This window comes from Girardinichthys multiradiatus, chromosome 12 (assembly GCF_021462225.1).
Source record: "Girardinichthys multiradiatus isolate DD_20200921_A chromosome 12, DD_fGirMul_XY1, whole genome shotgun sequence".
NCBI lineage: Eukaryota > Metazoa > Chordata > Actinopteri > Cyprinodontiformes > Goodeidae > Girardinichthys > Girardinichthys multiradiatus.
In genome coordinates, this window is record NC_061805.1 from 5,912,918 (window position 1) to 5,930,545 (window position 17,628).

General features: G+C 39.3%; 2 protein-coding genes across 3 annotated transcripts in view; one reads left to right on the forward strand and one right to left on the reverse strand.

Moving 5' to 3' along the window:
* Nucleotides 1-1,600: 1,600 nt before the first annotated feature.
* anapc5 (anaphase promoting complex subunit 5) lies at nt 1,601-15,145 on the forward strand. The gene is made up of 17 exons (XM_047380882.1): nt 1,601-2,079; nt 2,169-2,248; nt 6,016-6,125; nt 6,198-6,441; nt 6,619-6,685; nt 6,796-6,897; nt 7,779-7,969; nt 8,054-8,135; nt 8,209-8,301; nt 9,716-9,897; nt 10,575-10,710; nt 10,885-10,959; nt 11,071-11,192; nt 11,281-11,388; nt 11,563-11,710; nt 13,663-13,825; nt 13,923-15,145. Exons 1-17 carry the CDS (start codon nt 1,882-1,884, stop codon nt 14,141-14,143), a joined length of 2,322 nt encoding a protein of 773 aa, XP_047236838.1. The 5' UTR covers nt 1,601-1,881; the 3' UTR covers nt 14,144-15,145.
* Nucleotides 15,146-16,073: 928 nt separating this feature from the next.
* Nucleotides 16,074-17,628, reverse strand: part of ggt1a (gamma-glutamyltransferase 1a) — a 51,462-nt gene continuing 49,907 nt past the window's right edge. For both annotated transcript variants that reach the window (XM_047380884.1, XM_047380883.1), the window contains exon 13: nt 16,074-17,009. In XM_047380884.1, the coding sequence (XP_047236840.1) occupies nt 16,863-17,009 (147 nt within the window). In that variant the 3' untranslated portion in view covers nt 16,074-16,862. The remainder of the gene's footprint in view (nt 17,010-17,628) is intronic.

Genomic DNA, 17,628 nt, shown 5'->3' on the forward strand with positions numbered 1-17,628 from the left:
GCAACAGGCACAGAACCCTACTGCATGGTTATTGAGCCAATAGCCTGCTCCAGTGTTCCCAGGACTGCTGAAGCCATCTGTCAAATGAGAAAACATCAACACTGTGGTATAAACAGGACTCTTTTGTTTCCCTTAAATCTGCCCAGGCGAGACACGCCTGTCATAGATGATTTTACAAATATATAGACAGTTTTTTTAAAGAAACATCTTAAAACTTGATCAAATGTAACACAATAAAATATAAAACAGTCTTAGTGCATTGAGACTGGTTTTAAGTGTATGTTTCCTTCCAAATGAATTATGTTGTCATGTCATATCAAATGCATTCCACATATATGTTCTATGTGCAGAGAACATATTTTTCAAAAAGGCAGATCCACCCTAAAGATAAAGAATGCCATCATACTTTTATACACCTTCAGAAAGTCTAATTTGACCTAGTTTCACTTTTGTTCCAGAGAAACTCATCACATCAATTTCAGTTAAGATAGCTCATATCTCTCTCTAGATAATCCTATCAATATTTGTTTTGTTTGAAATTCATAGTTGTTGTTTTTTTTTTTTTTGTTAAATGTACAGCTCTGAAGATGAAGATTTACACTGCACTGTTTGTTTGAAAGGCGTTTTGGGTTATCTGCAGGGAATTCTTTTTTTGATTTTTTCATGATTTTTCTATTTCTGTTTTTTACTTCTAATACATAAGTTAAAGACACTTAGATTACTTTGCATTGAAATAGTTGATTATGGATGATTATGTCATGGCTTGGTAAGGTCTGATTGGTTAATTCTCATGATTTGAGTTAAAAAAAAAAAAAAAACCCTGATCTCAGTTGTGTGCAGAGCTGAAAAGTTGTGAATGAGCAATAAAGACTCAATTACACCAGTTCTTATGATTCTGCTATTGTGTGAAGGTTGTGGAAGAATATTCAGTTTAAAAGGCAGTTTTACCAAATACTAAGGACATGCATGTAAACAGCTGACCTTGAAGACAGTATAAAAAATTGAAAATTATCTGCTTCAGTATTTTGTGTTCAATTATTTTAGTAATCTAAAACAAGAAAAGTTTAGTTGGATTGTGTCTCTTTGTAGTGCATGATGCATGAGGTAGGTAGGTATAGGTGGGTAAGTAGAATATTATACTTGTAATTACGATTTTTATTTTATTATTGTTATTATGATTACTGGTAGTAGCAGTAGTAGCAGTAGTAGTACATTAAATTACCTTTCAAAAAACAAATTATCTGAACTAAAACCAGTTTTGTTTTTATTGCTAAAACTAAATCTAATGAAGCACTTTGTGATAGTCTCAGAAATAAAATAAGGTCAGGTAAAGAGCATGTAGAACAAACTGACTCACATCTGTCTGATTTGCAGTCATTGTTCAGTTCTGTCTCAATGATCACATTTACTAGAGAAAAAAAACTTGGCCTAAATTATTATATAGCAAAAACTATTTGTGTGAATTCTTTAAACGCGACCCTTAGTATTTTATTATAAAAGTCCTATATCTGAGCATACTTATTTTGATTTCCAAAGTCCGTTTGCCACTCACAATATGGCGGACGCACTAACGTATCTCTGTCGTTCTTATGACGTCGCTTTCAGGCGACAGAAGGAGGGTGGTTTGAAAGCAGAATTGCCAACTTGTGCCAATATTTGGAAGATAACATATATTATGCTACGAGGTTAAAATATCGCCACATTTCCAGTGAAAGCGTTTATGTTAGAGGTTTTCTAGAATGAACGCAGAGTTGTTTATGTTCTTTTTAGACCACTAACGCTAACGGGACTCGGTGAGGTAGTTAGCTTGCTCTCTTAGCTGCCTGTTGGATGCCGAGCGGTCTTTAGCTTAGTTTTTAGTCCGTTTAAAACCGACTGAGGATGGCGAGTGTGCATGAAAGTTTGTACTTTAATCCCATGATGACTAACGGGGTGGTTCATGCTAATGTGTTCGGCATTAAAGACTGGGTGAGTCCGTACAAAATCTCCGTGCTGGCGCTGCTGTATGAGATGACCTCCTCTAAGATCACCCTGCCTGAGAGAAGGCGGCTGAACAAGCTCATCCTTCCCCTCCAGCAGGTTCATTTCATTATTCGTACTCACTCCAATGTTTCTTTTACCGTAGTATTGCGTGTGTTGTTCACTATGTTTTTGCTGTCGTTTCCCAGGGTCCTGACCTGACCCTTGGTCAGTTCCTGAAGACTGTGGAGGAGTGTTGTCCTCAGACTGCATATGCAGTTAAACTCAGGTATGCTGCCTCTTATTTTTCTGCCCGACTCTGTTATTGTCTCAAAAACTCCAGTCTCTTTTGTACTGGTCAATTTTCAATATGCTATACAATTTCTACAGTAAATAATAGTCTTGATTAAATAAGGAAACTTGTGTTTTAAATGTGAGACTATTCTACAGCAGCATCTTTATTTTTCAAATTATACCAAATTCAAAGTGATGGGCTATGGTACCATGGACAGCAGCACCCAGGGCTCAGCTTCTTTATGAATGTTCACTGTGTGCAATCTGGCTCAGTTATGTACACTCAGTTGTAAAGATATATATCGTTAATGTTAGTATTTTAGTCGGTATACATATTAGTTGCTTATACTGTGCGTCATCCTAAATTTTAGATTGAAAAGTAGAGGAGTCAATTAAGCTGTGTTGGGAAATTAATCTTATTATGGTGTCGTATTTTAAAGTATAATGTTTTAGGTCAGATTTGATTATTTATTAAAAATGATATACAGCCACAAAACCACTTGAAAACCATAATTGATAATATTTAGTATTTTGTAGACGTTGAATAAAATCTTCAAATATACAGGTCCTTCTCAAAATATTAGCATATTATGATAAAGTTCATTATTTTCCATAATGTCATGATGAAAATTTAACATTTATATATTTTAGATTCATTGCACACTAACTGAAATATTTCAGGTCTTTTATTGTCTTAATACGGATGATTGTGGCATACAGCTCATGAAAACCCAAAATTCCTATCTCACAAAATTAGCATATCATTAAAAGGATCTCTAAACGAGCTATGAACCTAATCATCTGAATCAACGAGTTAACTCTAAACACCTGCAAAAGATTCCTGAGGCCTTTAAAACTCCCAGCCTGGTTCATCACTCAAAACCCCAATCATGGGTAAGACTGCCGACCTGACTGCTGTCCAGAAGGCCACTATTGACACCCTCAAGCAAGAGGGTAAGACACAGAAAGAAATTTCTGAACGAATAGGCTGTTCCCAGAGTGCTGTATCAAGGCACCTCAGTGGAAAGTCTGTGGGAAGGAAAAAGTGTGGCAGAAAACGCTGCACAACGAGAAGAGGTGACCGGACCCTGAGGAAGATTGTGGAGAAGGGCCGATTCCAGACCTTTGATGACCTGCGGAAGCAGTGGACTGAGTCTGGAGTAGAAACATCCAGAGCCACCGTGCACAAGCGTGTGCAGGAAATGGGCTACAGGTGCCGCATTCCCCAGGTCAAGCCACTTTTGAACCAGAAACAGCGGCAGAAGCGCCTGACCTGGGCTACAGAGAAGCAGCACTGGACTGTTGCTCAGTGGTCCAAAGTACTTTTTTTGGATGAAAGCAAATTCTGCATGTCATTCGGAAATCAAGGTGCCAGAGTCTGGAGGAAGACTGGGGAGAAGGAAATGCCAAAATGCCAGACGTCCAGTGTCAAGTACCCACAGTCAGTGATGGTCTGGGGTGCCGTGTCAGCTGCTGGTGTTGGTCCACTGTGTTTTATCAAGGGCAGGGTCAATGCAGCTAGCTATCAGGAGATTTTGGAGCACTTCATGCTTCCATCTGCTGAAAAGCTTTATGGAGATGAAGATTTCATTTTTCAGCACAACCTGGCACCTGCTCATAGTGCCAAAACCACTGGTAAATGGTTTACTGACCATGGTATCACTGTGCTCAATTGGCCTGCCAACTCTCCTGACCTGAACCCCATAGAGAATCTGTGGGATATTGTGAAGAGAACGTTGAGAGACTCAAGACCCAACACTCTGGATGAGCTAAAGGCCGCTATCGAAGCATCCTGGGCCTCCATAAGACCTCAGCAGTGCCACAGGCTGATTGCCTCCATGCCACGCTGCATTGAAGCAGTCATTTCTGCCAAAGGATTCCCGACCAAGTATTGAGTGCATAACTGTACATGATTATTTGAAGGTTGATGTTTTTTGTATTAAAAACACTTTTCTTTTATTGGTCGGATGAAATATGCTAATTTTGTGAGATAGGAATTTTGGGTTTTCATGAGCTGTATGCCAAAATCATCTGTATTAAGACAATAAAAGACCTGAAATATTTCAGTTAGTGTGCAATGAATCTAAAATATATGAATGTTAAATTTTCATCCTGACATTATGGAAAATAATGAACTTTATCACAATATGCTAATATTTTGAGAAGGACCAGTATACTCTAGTGTACAACTTGATGCGAATGCACCACAGACTTAAATTAGTTATGTAGACTGGTATTTCACATCAAAACCAAAATCTAAAAATCTTCTCCTGAAATTTTGCCAGCTGAAAAATATGTAACTTATTTATTGGGTTTACATTTATTTAAATAATCATTGTAAGTAATTTTTAATATTTCTCAACAGGTATAAGAAAAAAAGGATTTCCAATTAGCTTCTTTGACAAGCCTTATTGCAAGATTTTTACATTAGCTGCATTCTCAGAAAATGTTCACCATACTGTTACATCATGGTTCTTTAATCGTTTTGGACCTGAGGATGGTAGTTGCCCCAGGGGAAAGTTGCCATATTTAAGGAATATTGGACATTAGATTCTGTGACGTGGCATTTGATTGTCCTCTTCCCGCCTCCAGAGACAGATCTAAACTTCAGGCTGGCACCGTGCTGCAGCCACGCTGTTGTAAGTCACACAGAATGAGTGCCGGCAGCGTCCTACTTAAATAACATCAAACGTCCGTTGAAAAGGCCCTAACCTGATGGCTGCAAATGTCAGTATACAGTTTTGTACTAATGCTACCTTTACATAAGGCACCAAAGCAGCCATGTGAGTATTATTCAGGTGGTAACCGGTAGGTTGCCGGTTCAAACCCCCACTCTATCTGTCTCTGTCATTGTCTCCTTGGGCAAGACACTTCACCTGTCTCGCCTGCTGCTACAGTGCATCCTACCACTGTCGGTGTGTGAATGTGTGTTTAAATGGGTGGAGGATTGTAGTGTAAAGCTCTTTGGAGTCCTCGGACTTGATAATGTGCTGTGGAAGTGCAGTGCAGGCCATGTATGGTAGCAAATGTAATAATAACACATTCAGTTGGACAGTGAGCATATTGTTTTCTACATGTCTCAACCTACTCCAAAAGTTAACTATTACCAAAGTACTAATCTGTTTTTCCAAAAAGTGTTGCTATTGTGTTTTTTTAAGTCAATAACAAAAAAAGGATCATCATCTGCTCCCCAGTCCAGCAGGGGTCAGTGCAACATAAGAGTGCTCACAAACTGGTGGTTGCCCAGAGGAATCAGACTGGTTTCTTCCTGCTCTCAGTCAATCAATTCTGATTAGCTGAAGACATAAACTCTGCTGGGTTCTTTACTTTCTATAAAACATATTCTGGTTTATCTGGCTTTAACTTTCTACGTCTGTAGGAGTTCCTCTGTAGACATTTTAAAGCTGATTTAGTTCGCAATACGTTGGATGTAAGAAATCATCTTATGCCAGGAGTGCTGCTTGATTTAATCAGATAAAAAGTATGAAATTAGATTTGGTCATTTCCCACAAGAAAAGTATGGAAAAATATTTGGGTTCTCTTTGTGAATGTGTTTTCATTTAAATTGTATGATAATCTGTCAAACATGCATATGATAAAAACTGAAAAGAAACGTTTTTTTTTTTATTATAAAAATCTGATGGGAAATCTGGAAACATGATTCTAGAAAAGTGGAACTTTGAGCTGGGATGTCTGTAGTGTTCTTTAATGGGAAAGGGGTTTGCAGGATGTAGCTGAGGTTGTTTTCTCTAATCCTTAAAGGCTGCATGAGATGGCAGATGGAGAGCTGAAAGATATGGAGTATTTCTTTTCCACTCTCCCTACTCCATTCTCTGCTTTTGATTCTGAGGCGCATAAAACCAGCGTTGTGGGTGAGTAAACCGTGATCTCTAACAGTCCTTCAGGTTTAGTTTACATTTCACAACAATCTCTCTGCTCTGTAGGTCTTTTTATGAGACACATGCTGCTGGCGTACAACAAGCTGTCTTTCAGTCAGGTTTACAAACTGTACAAGTCCCTGCAGCACTATTATCACAGTCACTACGCCAAGCCCACTGATGGGCAGGTGGGTTTGCCCGCACTGGCTGCGGATGACTCGGAAATGGACCTCACCAGCATTGAGGATACTGTGGGGGACAGAGTGGACAAAGAAGAGCTGGACGCTCCACTGCATGAGTCTGAAATTCGGTTAGCAAAGCTCTTTTATTCACTCAGACTCATATTTCATTTTTAATGTGGAATTTAACCGGCTTGTTTTTTAAATTGTATTGATCACCTGCCTCCCAAAAATAAACGATGATGAATTCCTGGCGTCACTTAGATATTTTTGAGAGTTGTTAACGTCAGGTTGTTTGTGTGTTTAAGATCTGACGGTACTCCAAGCCGGGGTCCCCTCTCTCAAAAACAAGCTGAATACTTTCTTGCCAGACAGGTGAGTCTGGAAAAAGTCTAAATTAAAATATTATTTACAATGTTGTTCGGAGAGACCTGCTTCGGCATCATGAAAGCACCCTCGCTGATTCTAGGGACATTTCTCTGCAGGCTTATCTTCTGAAGAACGACGAGAACAAAGCCCTGAAGCCTGCAGCGCTGCAGGAAGAGCTCAACAACATGCTGAAGTTTAACCCAGACTTTGCTGAAGCGGTGAGGTCCATCAGAACTTTTACTAGCATTCTCAAGTATGCATGGGGTGCTTACTGGTTCCAAAGTTTTAAAACATGTTCCATCATAACGTGGTTCAAAGCCCGTTTAATGTGACACCAGGTTTTTCTCAGATTAAGCCACTCAGTCAGCTGGCTAAACTAATGCTGCTACACCTTTTTCCCTGGCTTAAAAGAAAAACAACTTCAGCTGTTTGGAAAGTTATGGCGTGCAAACTAAAGGAGCGCCATCCATCACTCTACTTAGGATAATAGAGAAACTTGGCAAGCTACAAGCAGTTAGCAGTCCTGCCAGCCGCAAGCTCCCTACCGGAGCAAATAGCCAGACGAATGAAGCAGCTAAGATGACCTTGTTCTACTCCCAGTGTTACTCTATAAAACACAGAATAGCAGTCGATGATGTTCTGCGCTGTTAGGACATTCACTTAAAACCTGCAGCTAAATGTAGCGGCTGTTAATTCTAAGTCTTGTGGAACTGTCCCTGGCGGTAAAACAAACCTCTTCATCCTCCCAGTGTTTTAGCTGACATTAAATTGAAATCTCATCTCACAGTTTGAAACTGAAGTGCATTTTGATCCTGTTTATATCTTTAGTTAAAATAAACCGATTTATATTTCATTGTCATGAGTACATGGCATAGGACGAATGCTATAGCACTCTATAGCAATATCTATGCTTAATTTTAAACATGGCTACATTATTGTTAGATTGGGTTATACATTTTTGTGGAAGAATTATAATTATATAAAATGTATTTTTGCTCTAGGTAATCATTCCATGGAAATGTTAATCCTAGCTATTCTTTAGTAAAACTAAGTGACGGTGTCTCCTACAGCAGCTCTTTGCTCCTCTTCCCATCAACAGCACTACCTGAACTACCTGAACAGCATGAGAGTCCAGGACATCTTCCTCTCTGCTCACAGCCTCCTGCATTACTTTGACCGCCTCATCCTGTCTGGCAATGAGGGAAAGAGCAACGGAGACGAGGGCTACGGGCGAAGTCTCCGCTACGCTGCTCTGAACCTGGCCAGCCTGCACTGTCGCTTTGGCCACTAGTGGGTGCTAAATTAGTGCGGCCGTCTGAGTTTGTACAGATAGATTGAAATGTAATTCATGCAAAGATGTTTCCCCCCTTTTAGTCAGCAGGCTGACCTGGCTCTACAGGAAGCTATCCGCATTGCCCAGGAGTCCAATGACCACGTGTGCTTGCAGCACTGCCTGGTAAAACAAACAGCTTTATGGTATGACTCCACAGTAAAGTTGCCATGGAGGTTATATACGTTTTCTCTGTCAGAGCTGGCTCTACACGCTGGAACAGAGGAAAGGCTCTGAAAGCACGGTGTTGACTCAGGATTCAGTGAAAATGGCTGCTCATTTCTGCCTGCCGGTGAGTGCATCACCTTTCTGTTAAGAATGTGCTCATTAGTGTAGCGTTGGCTATTTCATAGGTTATTTTTTTTCTCATCATGTTGTAGAAAATATAGTTTCCTTTTAAACAACACATCTGGGGTGCCTCTGACATCTCACTGATATTGAACACTGCCAACTTCAGTGGCTAATTTTGCATCTGAATAGTACCCTAACCTAGGCAGGCTGGACTTGTGACGTGCAACAAAAGTTTGTGACTCGGTCTAGATCTAAGAAAGTTATAAGAAAAGGTCATAGAACTTTAAATAATAATATTCTGAGTCTGAGTATTGAAAGACTAATTACTAAGTGATGCAGATAGTTTAGAATCATTTTCAACAAAACTGTTTTCAACCATTTGAGTTTTTAGGTTGATTTATTCCCTTTAAGGAATCAACTGTGTATGTTTGCCCATGTCAAGCATTACATTTGTGACACTAAACCATGCAAATTGAATTATCTTCTTATTCTTTATTGAAATGGTAAATGTTTTTATTTCTCCATGTTTTCAGTGGGAATTCGAGGCTGGAAAGTAATTAAAGTTAATTCACAAACAGAACATAAAACAATTAGTTTGTTTTGACCACAATGAAAAAAAAAATAACCAGAATTGTATTACAGCAGGGTCGTATACATTTAATAAATTAATCTGTGTTTTCAAATAGCAGTTATAGAACCAAAGATACATGTGTAATATTTTAGGTTAACACAAGATAAGTTGACATTTTCTTACACAGTTGGGAGCAACTCCAGAAAAATGTTCCAGATTAAGCCAGATTAACCTTTCCACACCACCTGTTTATCAATGTCAACACATGCAGTTCGGACCCGTCCAAGTGTCTGACCTTGTCCGCCATAACAAAACCAACCTGTTGTTTTGGATATAACGCCCACGTGTTCATTTGTGTTCGGATCAAATTGTTTGTGTGAAAGAGGCTTTACTTCACTCAGCAGCTGTGATGGGAGGTGATGGGTGGTCTTGCGCTTTTCCCACACCTCTTAACACAAAATTCCCTCAACCCACAGCCCAGAGTATTTTAATAAATGTTGATAATGCTCAGTTCAACTCAGAAATAATATGATTCTCATACTTGTCACTGTTGTGTTGTCATATGCTTTTGGTCAGATTTGAAGAATTTCACATCCAAATCATTTCTGGTTTAGATACTTTAGATACTGGTTTAGATACTTTGGATACTGGTTTAGATACTTGTGACACTCTTATGACAACTGTTAATATTTGAAATGCAAAGGTGCAGCTCCATATCAGTGATTGTTCTGTAAACATACAGTGAGTGTATGCAGTTATTCCTTTGTTTGTGTTAATGATTTATTGTGAGGAACCCAATCAGTATTTCTGTTTCCAACATGTCTGGCTGTTCTCTCCACTACAGTACTTGGGATCTCTGGACATTCAGTCGCTGGTCCAGCAGGGGGCGATGCAGGGTAAGGCTGCGCACAAGCTGATGGACGCTCTGAAGGACACAGAGATCCTGCACTGGAAGCACAGTCTGTCGGAGCTGATCGAGATCAGCCTGGCTCAGACGACATCCATATGGAGGATGTACGGAAAGAGGTCAGACTCTTCGCTGTGCCACGCTAACACACAGTTGGCGGTTCTGCTCACTGCTCACCAGCGCACAGGCGTTCAGCATTCTGTTTAAAACAAATTAGTATCTTATTCGTAGATTAATACGGTTCCAGTCAGACGTTTACATACACTTGTCAAGGGCAGAAATGTGAACTTACTTTTGGCCTCTTTATTGGAACGGTTGTTTTTCCAGTGGAGAATGAGGATCAAACAATGGCTGCAATATTTACAGAAACCTCTACTAACACGTTGTGAATTGTAGCTCAGCAAATTGTTCCTTAAACTACATTTTTTGTGGGTTTTTATGAAAGGAAACTGGTTACTATGTTCAGGAACTTCAACGCTCGGCTCCATCATAAACTGGGAGATCTTACAACGCCCATCTAACTGGACTGTAGTAAGGAGAGCAGTCAAATATCCACCCAGAATGAAGTTAATACCTGGGTGATTTCTCTTCAACTTGTGGAGGGACATTTAACCAAATTAAAAGTCATTAAAGTTGTTCATTGTGAGGTCAGTCCGCCTCCCGAAAATGATGGCTCAAATTCATATCCTAATGTCATGATTTTAATGCCAATGATATGTTTATTTAAAATTTTTAAAAACATCAGAACAAGCCCATGTTTGTCTTTAATGTGACCTCCCTTCTTTTCTTCGTGCAGCACCATGGCTCTGCAGCAGGCCCAGCTTCTTCTCAACATGAGCAGCCTGGAACCAGTTAACTTTGGGGTCCATCAGAACAACACAGAGGCCTTTGCTGTGGCTCTTTGCCACCTGGCCGAGCTGCACGCTGAACAGGTAACACGCTGAAACATCTGGTGTCTCTGCTTTCTGTTCTGACACTCACTTGGGAAGCTGTACTTTCTTCTCATTGTAAATATAGGTGATAAATGTTAAACAGGTTTGCTTTCCAGCTTCTGGGTGGAGTGTAACTCTGGATTGGATCTCATATCTATCTTATTTTCAATGCAGGGACTGTATAATGCAACTTCAGAGATTTTTCAGCATCTGAAACAACAGTTTCCTCCTCACACACAACATTCAAAGGTATTTTTTTCTCAGCTTTGGTATTAGTATGTTAGATCATGGTCTAGTAGTCCAGAGGTGGGGATTTGTGCAAATAACTGTTTAATAACTTCAGTTTGATCCTATTGTCAGCTCTGGATGCTTTGTGATCTGAAAATCCAGTTTGAGAGACACATGAACGACAGGAAGTACCATTTAGCTGAGCCGCTTGTGAAGGCCATGTCTGCCTTAAACAAAACTGAGGGACTGTACAGGTAACGCCAAACTGCAGACAGTCAGGTCTGTGCCTGTTTCACACACGTGCTGTTTGTGCTGCAGTAGTTAAAGTTTGTTTATTGACAGGAAAGCACATGTTCTGAAAGCGCTGAACTGCAGCACCGAGGCGTACAGCATCCTGCAGCAGCTGCAGGTTCACTGTGAGAAGACCAAATGCACGGAGATAATCATCAGGTTCCGTTCTTAAGATGTTTTTGGATACCTTCTTGTTGTAATAATCTGCATTGTAACATAGGAAAGCACCAAACATAGCCCACCATGAGTTTTTAAATGGCTTACTTCATCGTTTGCAGGACTGAGCCTGTATTAAATATTGCCTGCGTCCCTTGTCCTTGCTGTTCCATCTAGAGTGATGCTGTCCACCGCTGAGCTTCACTGGGAGTCGTCCGGCTTCTCCACAGCTCTTCCTCTCCTCCTGCAGGCCTTGGCTTTGGCTAGACAGCACCACCTACAGTCCCTGGCCTCAGAGACCATCCTTCATCTGGCCTTCACTCAGGTCAGCCACAACAAGTAGACCTGTTGGTGTCCATCCATCAACAGCTTCCCCCGCAATGTGGTAGTGGTTGATGGTAAATAAAAGCTGCCATGTATCGGCCCAAATCAAAATTGAGGGACAAGATTTTAATTTTGTAAGTTAAGTGTTCCCAAATATCTCCAGAACTTGCTGGAGTAATTTGAGCTTCATTATCATGCAGAATAAATCTGGTGAGAAAATGGAGGATGTGCATTTTTAGACTTAAATAAATACAGTACAGACCAAACGTTTGGACACACCTTCTCATTCAAAGAGTTTTATTTATTTTCATGACTATGAATAGTGTAGCTTCACACTAAAGGCATCAAAACTATGAATTAACACATGTGGAATTATATACTGAACAAAAAAGTGTGAAACAACTGAAAATACATCAACAGAATGCCAAGAGTGTGTGGAGCAGTAATCAAAGCAAAAGGTGGCTACTTTGAAGAACCTAGAATATAAGACATATTTTCAGTTGTTTCACACTTTTTTGTTCAGTATATAATTTCACATGTGTTAATTCATAGTTTTGATGCCTTCAGTGTGAAGCTACACTATTCATAGTCATGAATTATTTATATGAGGTATATTTGAAACATTAATTAACACTTTTAAATGACTTCTTACAGCGTTTGTGCTTCCTCTGTCTTCATTTTTAAACACCTCACTGATGCTGCAAATAGCTAACGGAGTCTCCTTCACTCAGTGACAGCATCCACACTACAAACACAGAGTAGTTGTTATCATAACCTTTCAGTGACCGTTTTGGTCCGATCAGCTGAAAATCGGACCATTCCAGTCCACATTAATACTTTAAGCAGTTTTACGAGATGCTGCTGCAACAACTTCACAAAAAGCTGAAGGAGCAGGTCCATAATGACATTTAAATATAAACTTTAACTAATTAAAATGAATGAGATTAGCCTGCAAATAAACAACCGTGTCGTTGCTGTCCAAGCTGATCTTTCTAGCTCATGCCAAATAAACCAGGGTTGGGCTAAATGGGCTTTATGCAATTTTGTTATTTATTGCTAAGTAATAAATGACTTTAGAAAATGTTTAAAAATATGTCGCTGGATGTGGTCCTTTTCATAAAAATAAATACAGCTCTAAAAAGCAAACTTACTCATGATCAAATAGGCTAAATTAGTACAGAATTTATATTGAATAGACCCATTCAATAAATTAGAATATTATAGAAAAGTTTATTCATTTCAACTCAACTCAAAGTAAAACACATTATATAGATTAATTTCACACAGACCGATTATTTTAACCCTTTATTTCCTTTAATTATAATTTTCAGCTTATATCTATTGAAAATAGAACATTTAAAATAAGAATATGACATCAGTTCAATTAAAACATTTTAATACAGAAATGTGGTCTAAGGAAAGGTTTGTTTAATACCCGTTTAAAGGTTATTTTTAAAAGGTACTTTTTGATCTGATTAACGAGCCTCATCCGAATGCATATTCTCATTTATTGAATGGGGCTGTAAACACATTTACTAATAATATTTTAATAAACCCCCACCGTGGATAAAATTTTTCCAAACAAAGTAACACTCCCAACCATAATGGGTTGTTTGCTAACATCATCATCACATTAAATCAGAATTTTTCTGATCATGTTTCCCCTGATAATGATAAATGATACTATTACCACCAGACCTTAATATACAATAGTTACTTTTTTATGCAAAAATGTTCTGACTCTTCATCTGGTTGAGTTGGCACCGGGACCACATTGGAGTAAAACGTGCTTCGGTTTTCTCTGCAGCTTCTCTCCGATTTATGTCACTTGATAACCAAGTTGTATTTATAACTCCAACCTCTTAATTTATTTTAACATTCATTTACAAACTAAAGCAATTTATGACTCGTCTGAACCCATGACCATAATCGAGAAATTATATTCTTCTCTAGCTGATGCTGGGCGTTCCTGAGCAGGCTCTGAATGTTCTTCATGAAGCCATGGAGCCCATTCTGGCCCACGGAGCCGTCATCGACAAAGGCCGTGCCATGCTGCTCGCAGCTCGCTGTCACATGGCTGTTGCTGGGTTCAAGCTGAAAGGACAAGGACATCTAGGTAACCTTTAACCCCTAAATCTGCTCTGTACCAGAAAGGATCAAGCCCCCTGGATGTTCCTACGTCTCACTCTCTGCTTCTTGTTGTGTCCTGGCAGATCTGCAATTGGCAGCTTTGGCCGTTGACAGTCTCAATGAGGCTGCTTCCTATTTCTCCAAGCTAAAATGTAAGGAGCGTCTCCGGGATGTCCACTACCTCCAGGCACAGCTCTACCGCTCCTTGGGTCAGACGTCACAGAGCAACAGAAGTGCCATGAACTTCAGGCTGCTGGACCAGGAGCTGCAGTCCCCAGCGCCCCCTGTTTTTATGCAGCTCTGACGGACGTTTTCCTCACAATATCATCAGACTGGCTAAATTACTTCGTCACAGGACACAACGTGCTGCTGAAGACACCACTAGGTGGCAGTGAAGCTTTGTCCTGATTTTTCTCAGCACCAAAACATTTAAATAAGAGGTTTTCAGGGAACATACAGAACAAAATGGCAGTTATGTTTCAACTAAAAGTGCTAGGAGTCATAAATAAAGAGACATGAGCACAAGTCTGTACATTCTGCCTTGGATTTGTGGTCTGGTACAAGTTTGAGCTAAAACATGAGTGGTTTATTAAGCTCTCTGCAAGAGGGCCAGGTTGGTACCCGGAGGAAAAAAGTGTTGAAAGTTCATCAGGAACAGTGGTGGCCAGGCTGAATTCCCCTCCGTGTTTTGATGAATGAGGGTAATGTCACAGATGGCCACAAGATGAATGTGTTTGTCTCGAGAATACTGATGAAGCTGGAAGCTAAGGGACGCCATGATGTGATAATACAGCTCAGATCTGTGTTAATCTTGGCTTTTACAGATATTTTTAACGTCCTTCCTCAGCCCTCTAATTCTTTGTCTTAAATTAAAATATGTTGGGTTCCCTGTCTGTCTATGGATAAAGAGTTATTTTGCATAATTTTGCTGTAAAATAAGCCTCATTTACTATGCAAATTCCAGAGAAATATAGGATAGAGCTTCCTTTCACAGTGGAAACCTTGGATAACAATGTAGCTTCAGGCGTGTGGCCATTTAGTGCCTGGATTTACATGTTTTAACCTGTTTATGACACCAGTGCTTCAGGTGTGCAGGCCTTGTCACAGGGCAGAAAGGGGTATGTGTCCCTCACCCGAGGGGAAAATTACATTATAGTTTGTGCTTTTAGTCAGAGATACTATTTTTCTGCAGTTTGGGTTGAAACCACCAACAATTTCTTACTTGGGTGTAAAATCGTTACAGAGGTTCCTACACAGTGTTGAAAAGTCAGAGTTATAGAAAAATTAAAATATGAAGTATGGAAAAGTGTGTTTTCCGAAATATATTGGATTCTAGGTGTAGCTAGCCTCTCGCCCAGGGTCGCTCCTGGTCGCAGGGGAGCGAACCTGTACGGAAACAGCAAGTATAGAAAATGGATATTTGATTCTATTATCAAGATAAAAATCGGAAGTTCTGGTAAAATAAAGGATTTTTGTTTTATGGTGATTCATATTTAGATGATGACTTTTAACTTTAGTTTGCCACAGCTTGGGTTTTCTTTCCAACTAACTGGTCATTTTGGTTTTGAGTTACTAACAAACACTTTTTCACAAATCAAAAAGAGGCCATTGCACTGCAGCTTTGGTTTCTTGATCCTTTAGTTTCCTGGTTTTAAACTGGGCCCACTGTTTTTGAAAAACAAATCCTATTGTGGGGATTTTTGTGAAATTAAGATATTGCAGATCACAATATTTGGACTGTGATTTAGATTTTTTAGTATTATACATTTTACTGTTCTTCCTGAGACCAAAAACCTTCAAATAACCTTTTACCACAACGACAAATCGGAAGCCAGCTTAAGCACTGTTATTTCATGATTTGTGAAAATAAAATGATGATAAAACCCAATTAGGCAAATTTTTACAATATCATAAAACACTGATGGGGAAATCTAAAAAATGTAGTCTGAAAGAGTATGTTCTAGGAGCCCAGTATACTTTTTCTACTCTTGATTTTAATATTTGTATGTTTAGTATTGTTATCTTAATGGAGATGGACTTCCAGCCCTGTCTCCAGCTTCCTGGTCCCTGCTGAAGGACAGCATCCCCACATCATGATGCTGCCACCACCATGCGTCATGGTGGAAATGATATCCTGCATTCTTTGTTTTTCTTCGGTTTTATATAATTTTTATCTTCATCATACCTAATTTTCCAGGACAAGAACAACACAGTTATCTGTAGCGAGATACATCTCTGTTTCAAAATGTTTAATAACAAGCATGGCAACAAAACATAGCATAAGAACAATGCATGTTTAGAAAAATATATCTGCACATGTTTTCTTATTTTGGAAGATGCTATACATTCACTTAACCTCTACTCGATATTAAACATCAACAAATATTAGCTTCACTGTTGAGTCGCAGTAGAAAACCACATTTTGAGCTTCCAGTGGGATTAACTAACAGCAGAAGGATGCAATTTTGTTCAAACAGGCAAACAACCTGAGATGTCCTGGCTCTGGATTAATCATACCTGCTAGCCCTGCAGCTTTTTTCCTATTCAACATGAAAGGAGACCGTCTTTTTCAGACAATGTGTCAGAGGTTACAGTAGCGTTTCATTACAAAAGAGGTTACAAAACCACATGGACAACTTACTGAGAGGGTTCTTGAAACCAGAGAACATTTATTTGTCAGATGCTGTGTTCTTAGTTCATTTTAAATACTGCATTATTAATGACTGAATGTCATACTGAAAACGGATCCAGTTGCTACCTTTGGCTTCTTGAAATTGCTTCTGGATGAGCATCCAAGAGTTATATTAAGCACAACTTCTTACTTTTCTTTGAAACACTAAAATGATTTAAAGGAGGGTCATAAAATTGAGTCAGTCCCCATGCATCAGTAGAAGAAGAGACGTGGTGGCAGTGCCCCTGTAGTGTAAACATAGCTTGATTCCTTGGTGCAGTTTCCTTTGTGGTTCTGTCAGTGTCAGCGGAAACTTCCCTGAAGGAGACCAGAGGAGAACCAGATGGGAGGCTCAGTATCCAGCTGGATAGCCTCCTTTCCGGGGATCGGACTCAGCGCAGAGACGCTCTCCCTGCCAAACCACAGCCTGGACCACAGAGTCTGGAGTCCTCAGTGTTTGCGTTACATGGTTCTTCTGTTCCAGCCCCTCCCGAACACTCTGCACAACAGATCAATATCACACACAAATATGAAAGAATGCAGCCCCTCAAAAAAAAAAACTGATGTCTTACTGTAGTCTTTAAAGAATTCAATAAAACTTACAATCCACTAAAACACTTTGCTTTTGATTGTATTTCAGTTTTTTGGGCATTTATCCGTGCTGTGTGTGAATATTTTTGATACATACAAATCTGTCAAAATTCAGCTTACATGAATCCATTATAAGCAATCAAAGGAACAACCCTTTTAGATAATGTCCCAACAACCCTGCTGGAGGGATACTGAATAATGGACAGAAGTTGATTGTAGTCTTTTTATTTATTTATTTACCTTTTTTGTTTTTATTAGTTTTTTTTTTTTTTGAATTAGTCATTTTGACATTGATGATTTCCTCATTCTGTTATCATGGTCTAGGAAGGATTGTGAATTTCCCTTCTGTTTTCCAATCATATAACCATTGTTCATCTGTTTCTTTGTTTTTTCATTCAGTGCAAGAGACACCTGGTCCAGTGATTCCATGTTTAATCATGTCTCTTTCCTGGAAGATACTTTTAATAGAGCAATTTCTACCATTGACTTTGTGTTCTTTGTGTTGTTTCTAGTACTTTCTTACTTTT

What these genes read in the sequence shown, in the direction of transcription:
- anapc5 (XM_047380882.1), top strand. Translation starts at nt 1,882, where the DNA reads ATGGCGAGTGTGCATGAAAGTTTGTACTTTAATCCCATGATGACTAAC. An exon ending in GCATAAAACCAGCGTTGTGG is followed by an intron (nt 6,126 to 6,197) that starts GTGAGTAAACCG and finishes TCTGCTCTGTAG; the next exon opens with GTCTTTTTATGAGACACATG. An exon ending in ACCCAGACTTTGCTGAAGCG is followed by an intron (nt 6,898 to 7,778) that starts GTGAGGTCCATC and finishes TCCCATCAACAG; the next exon opens with CACTACCTGAACTACCTGAA.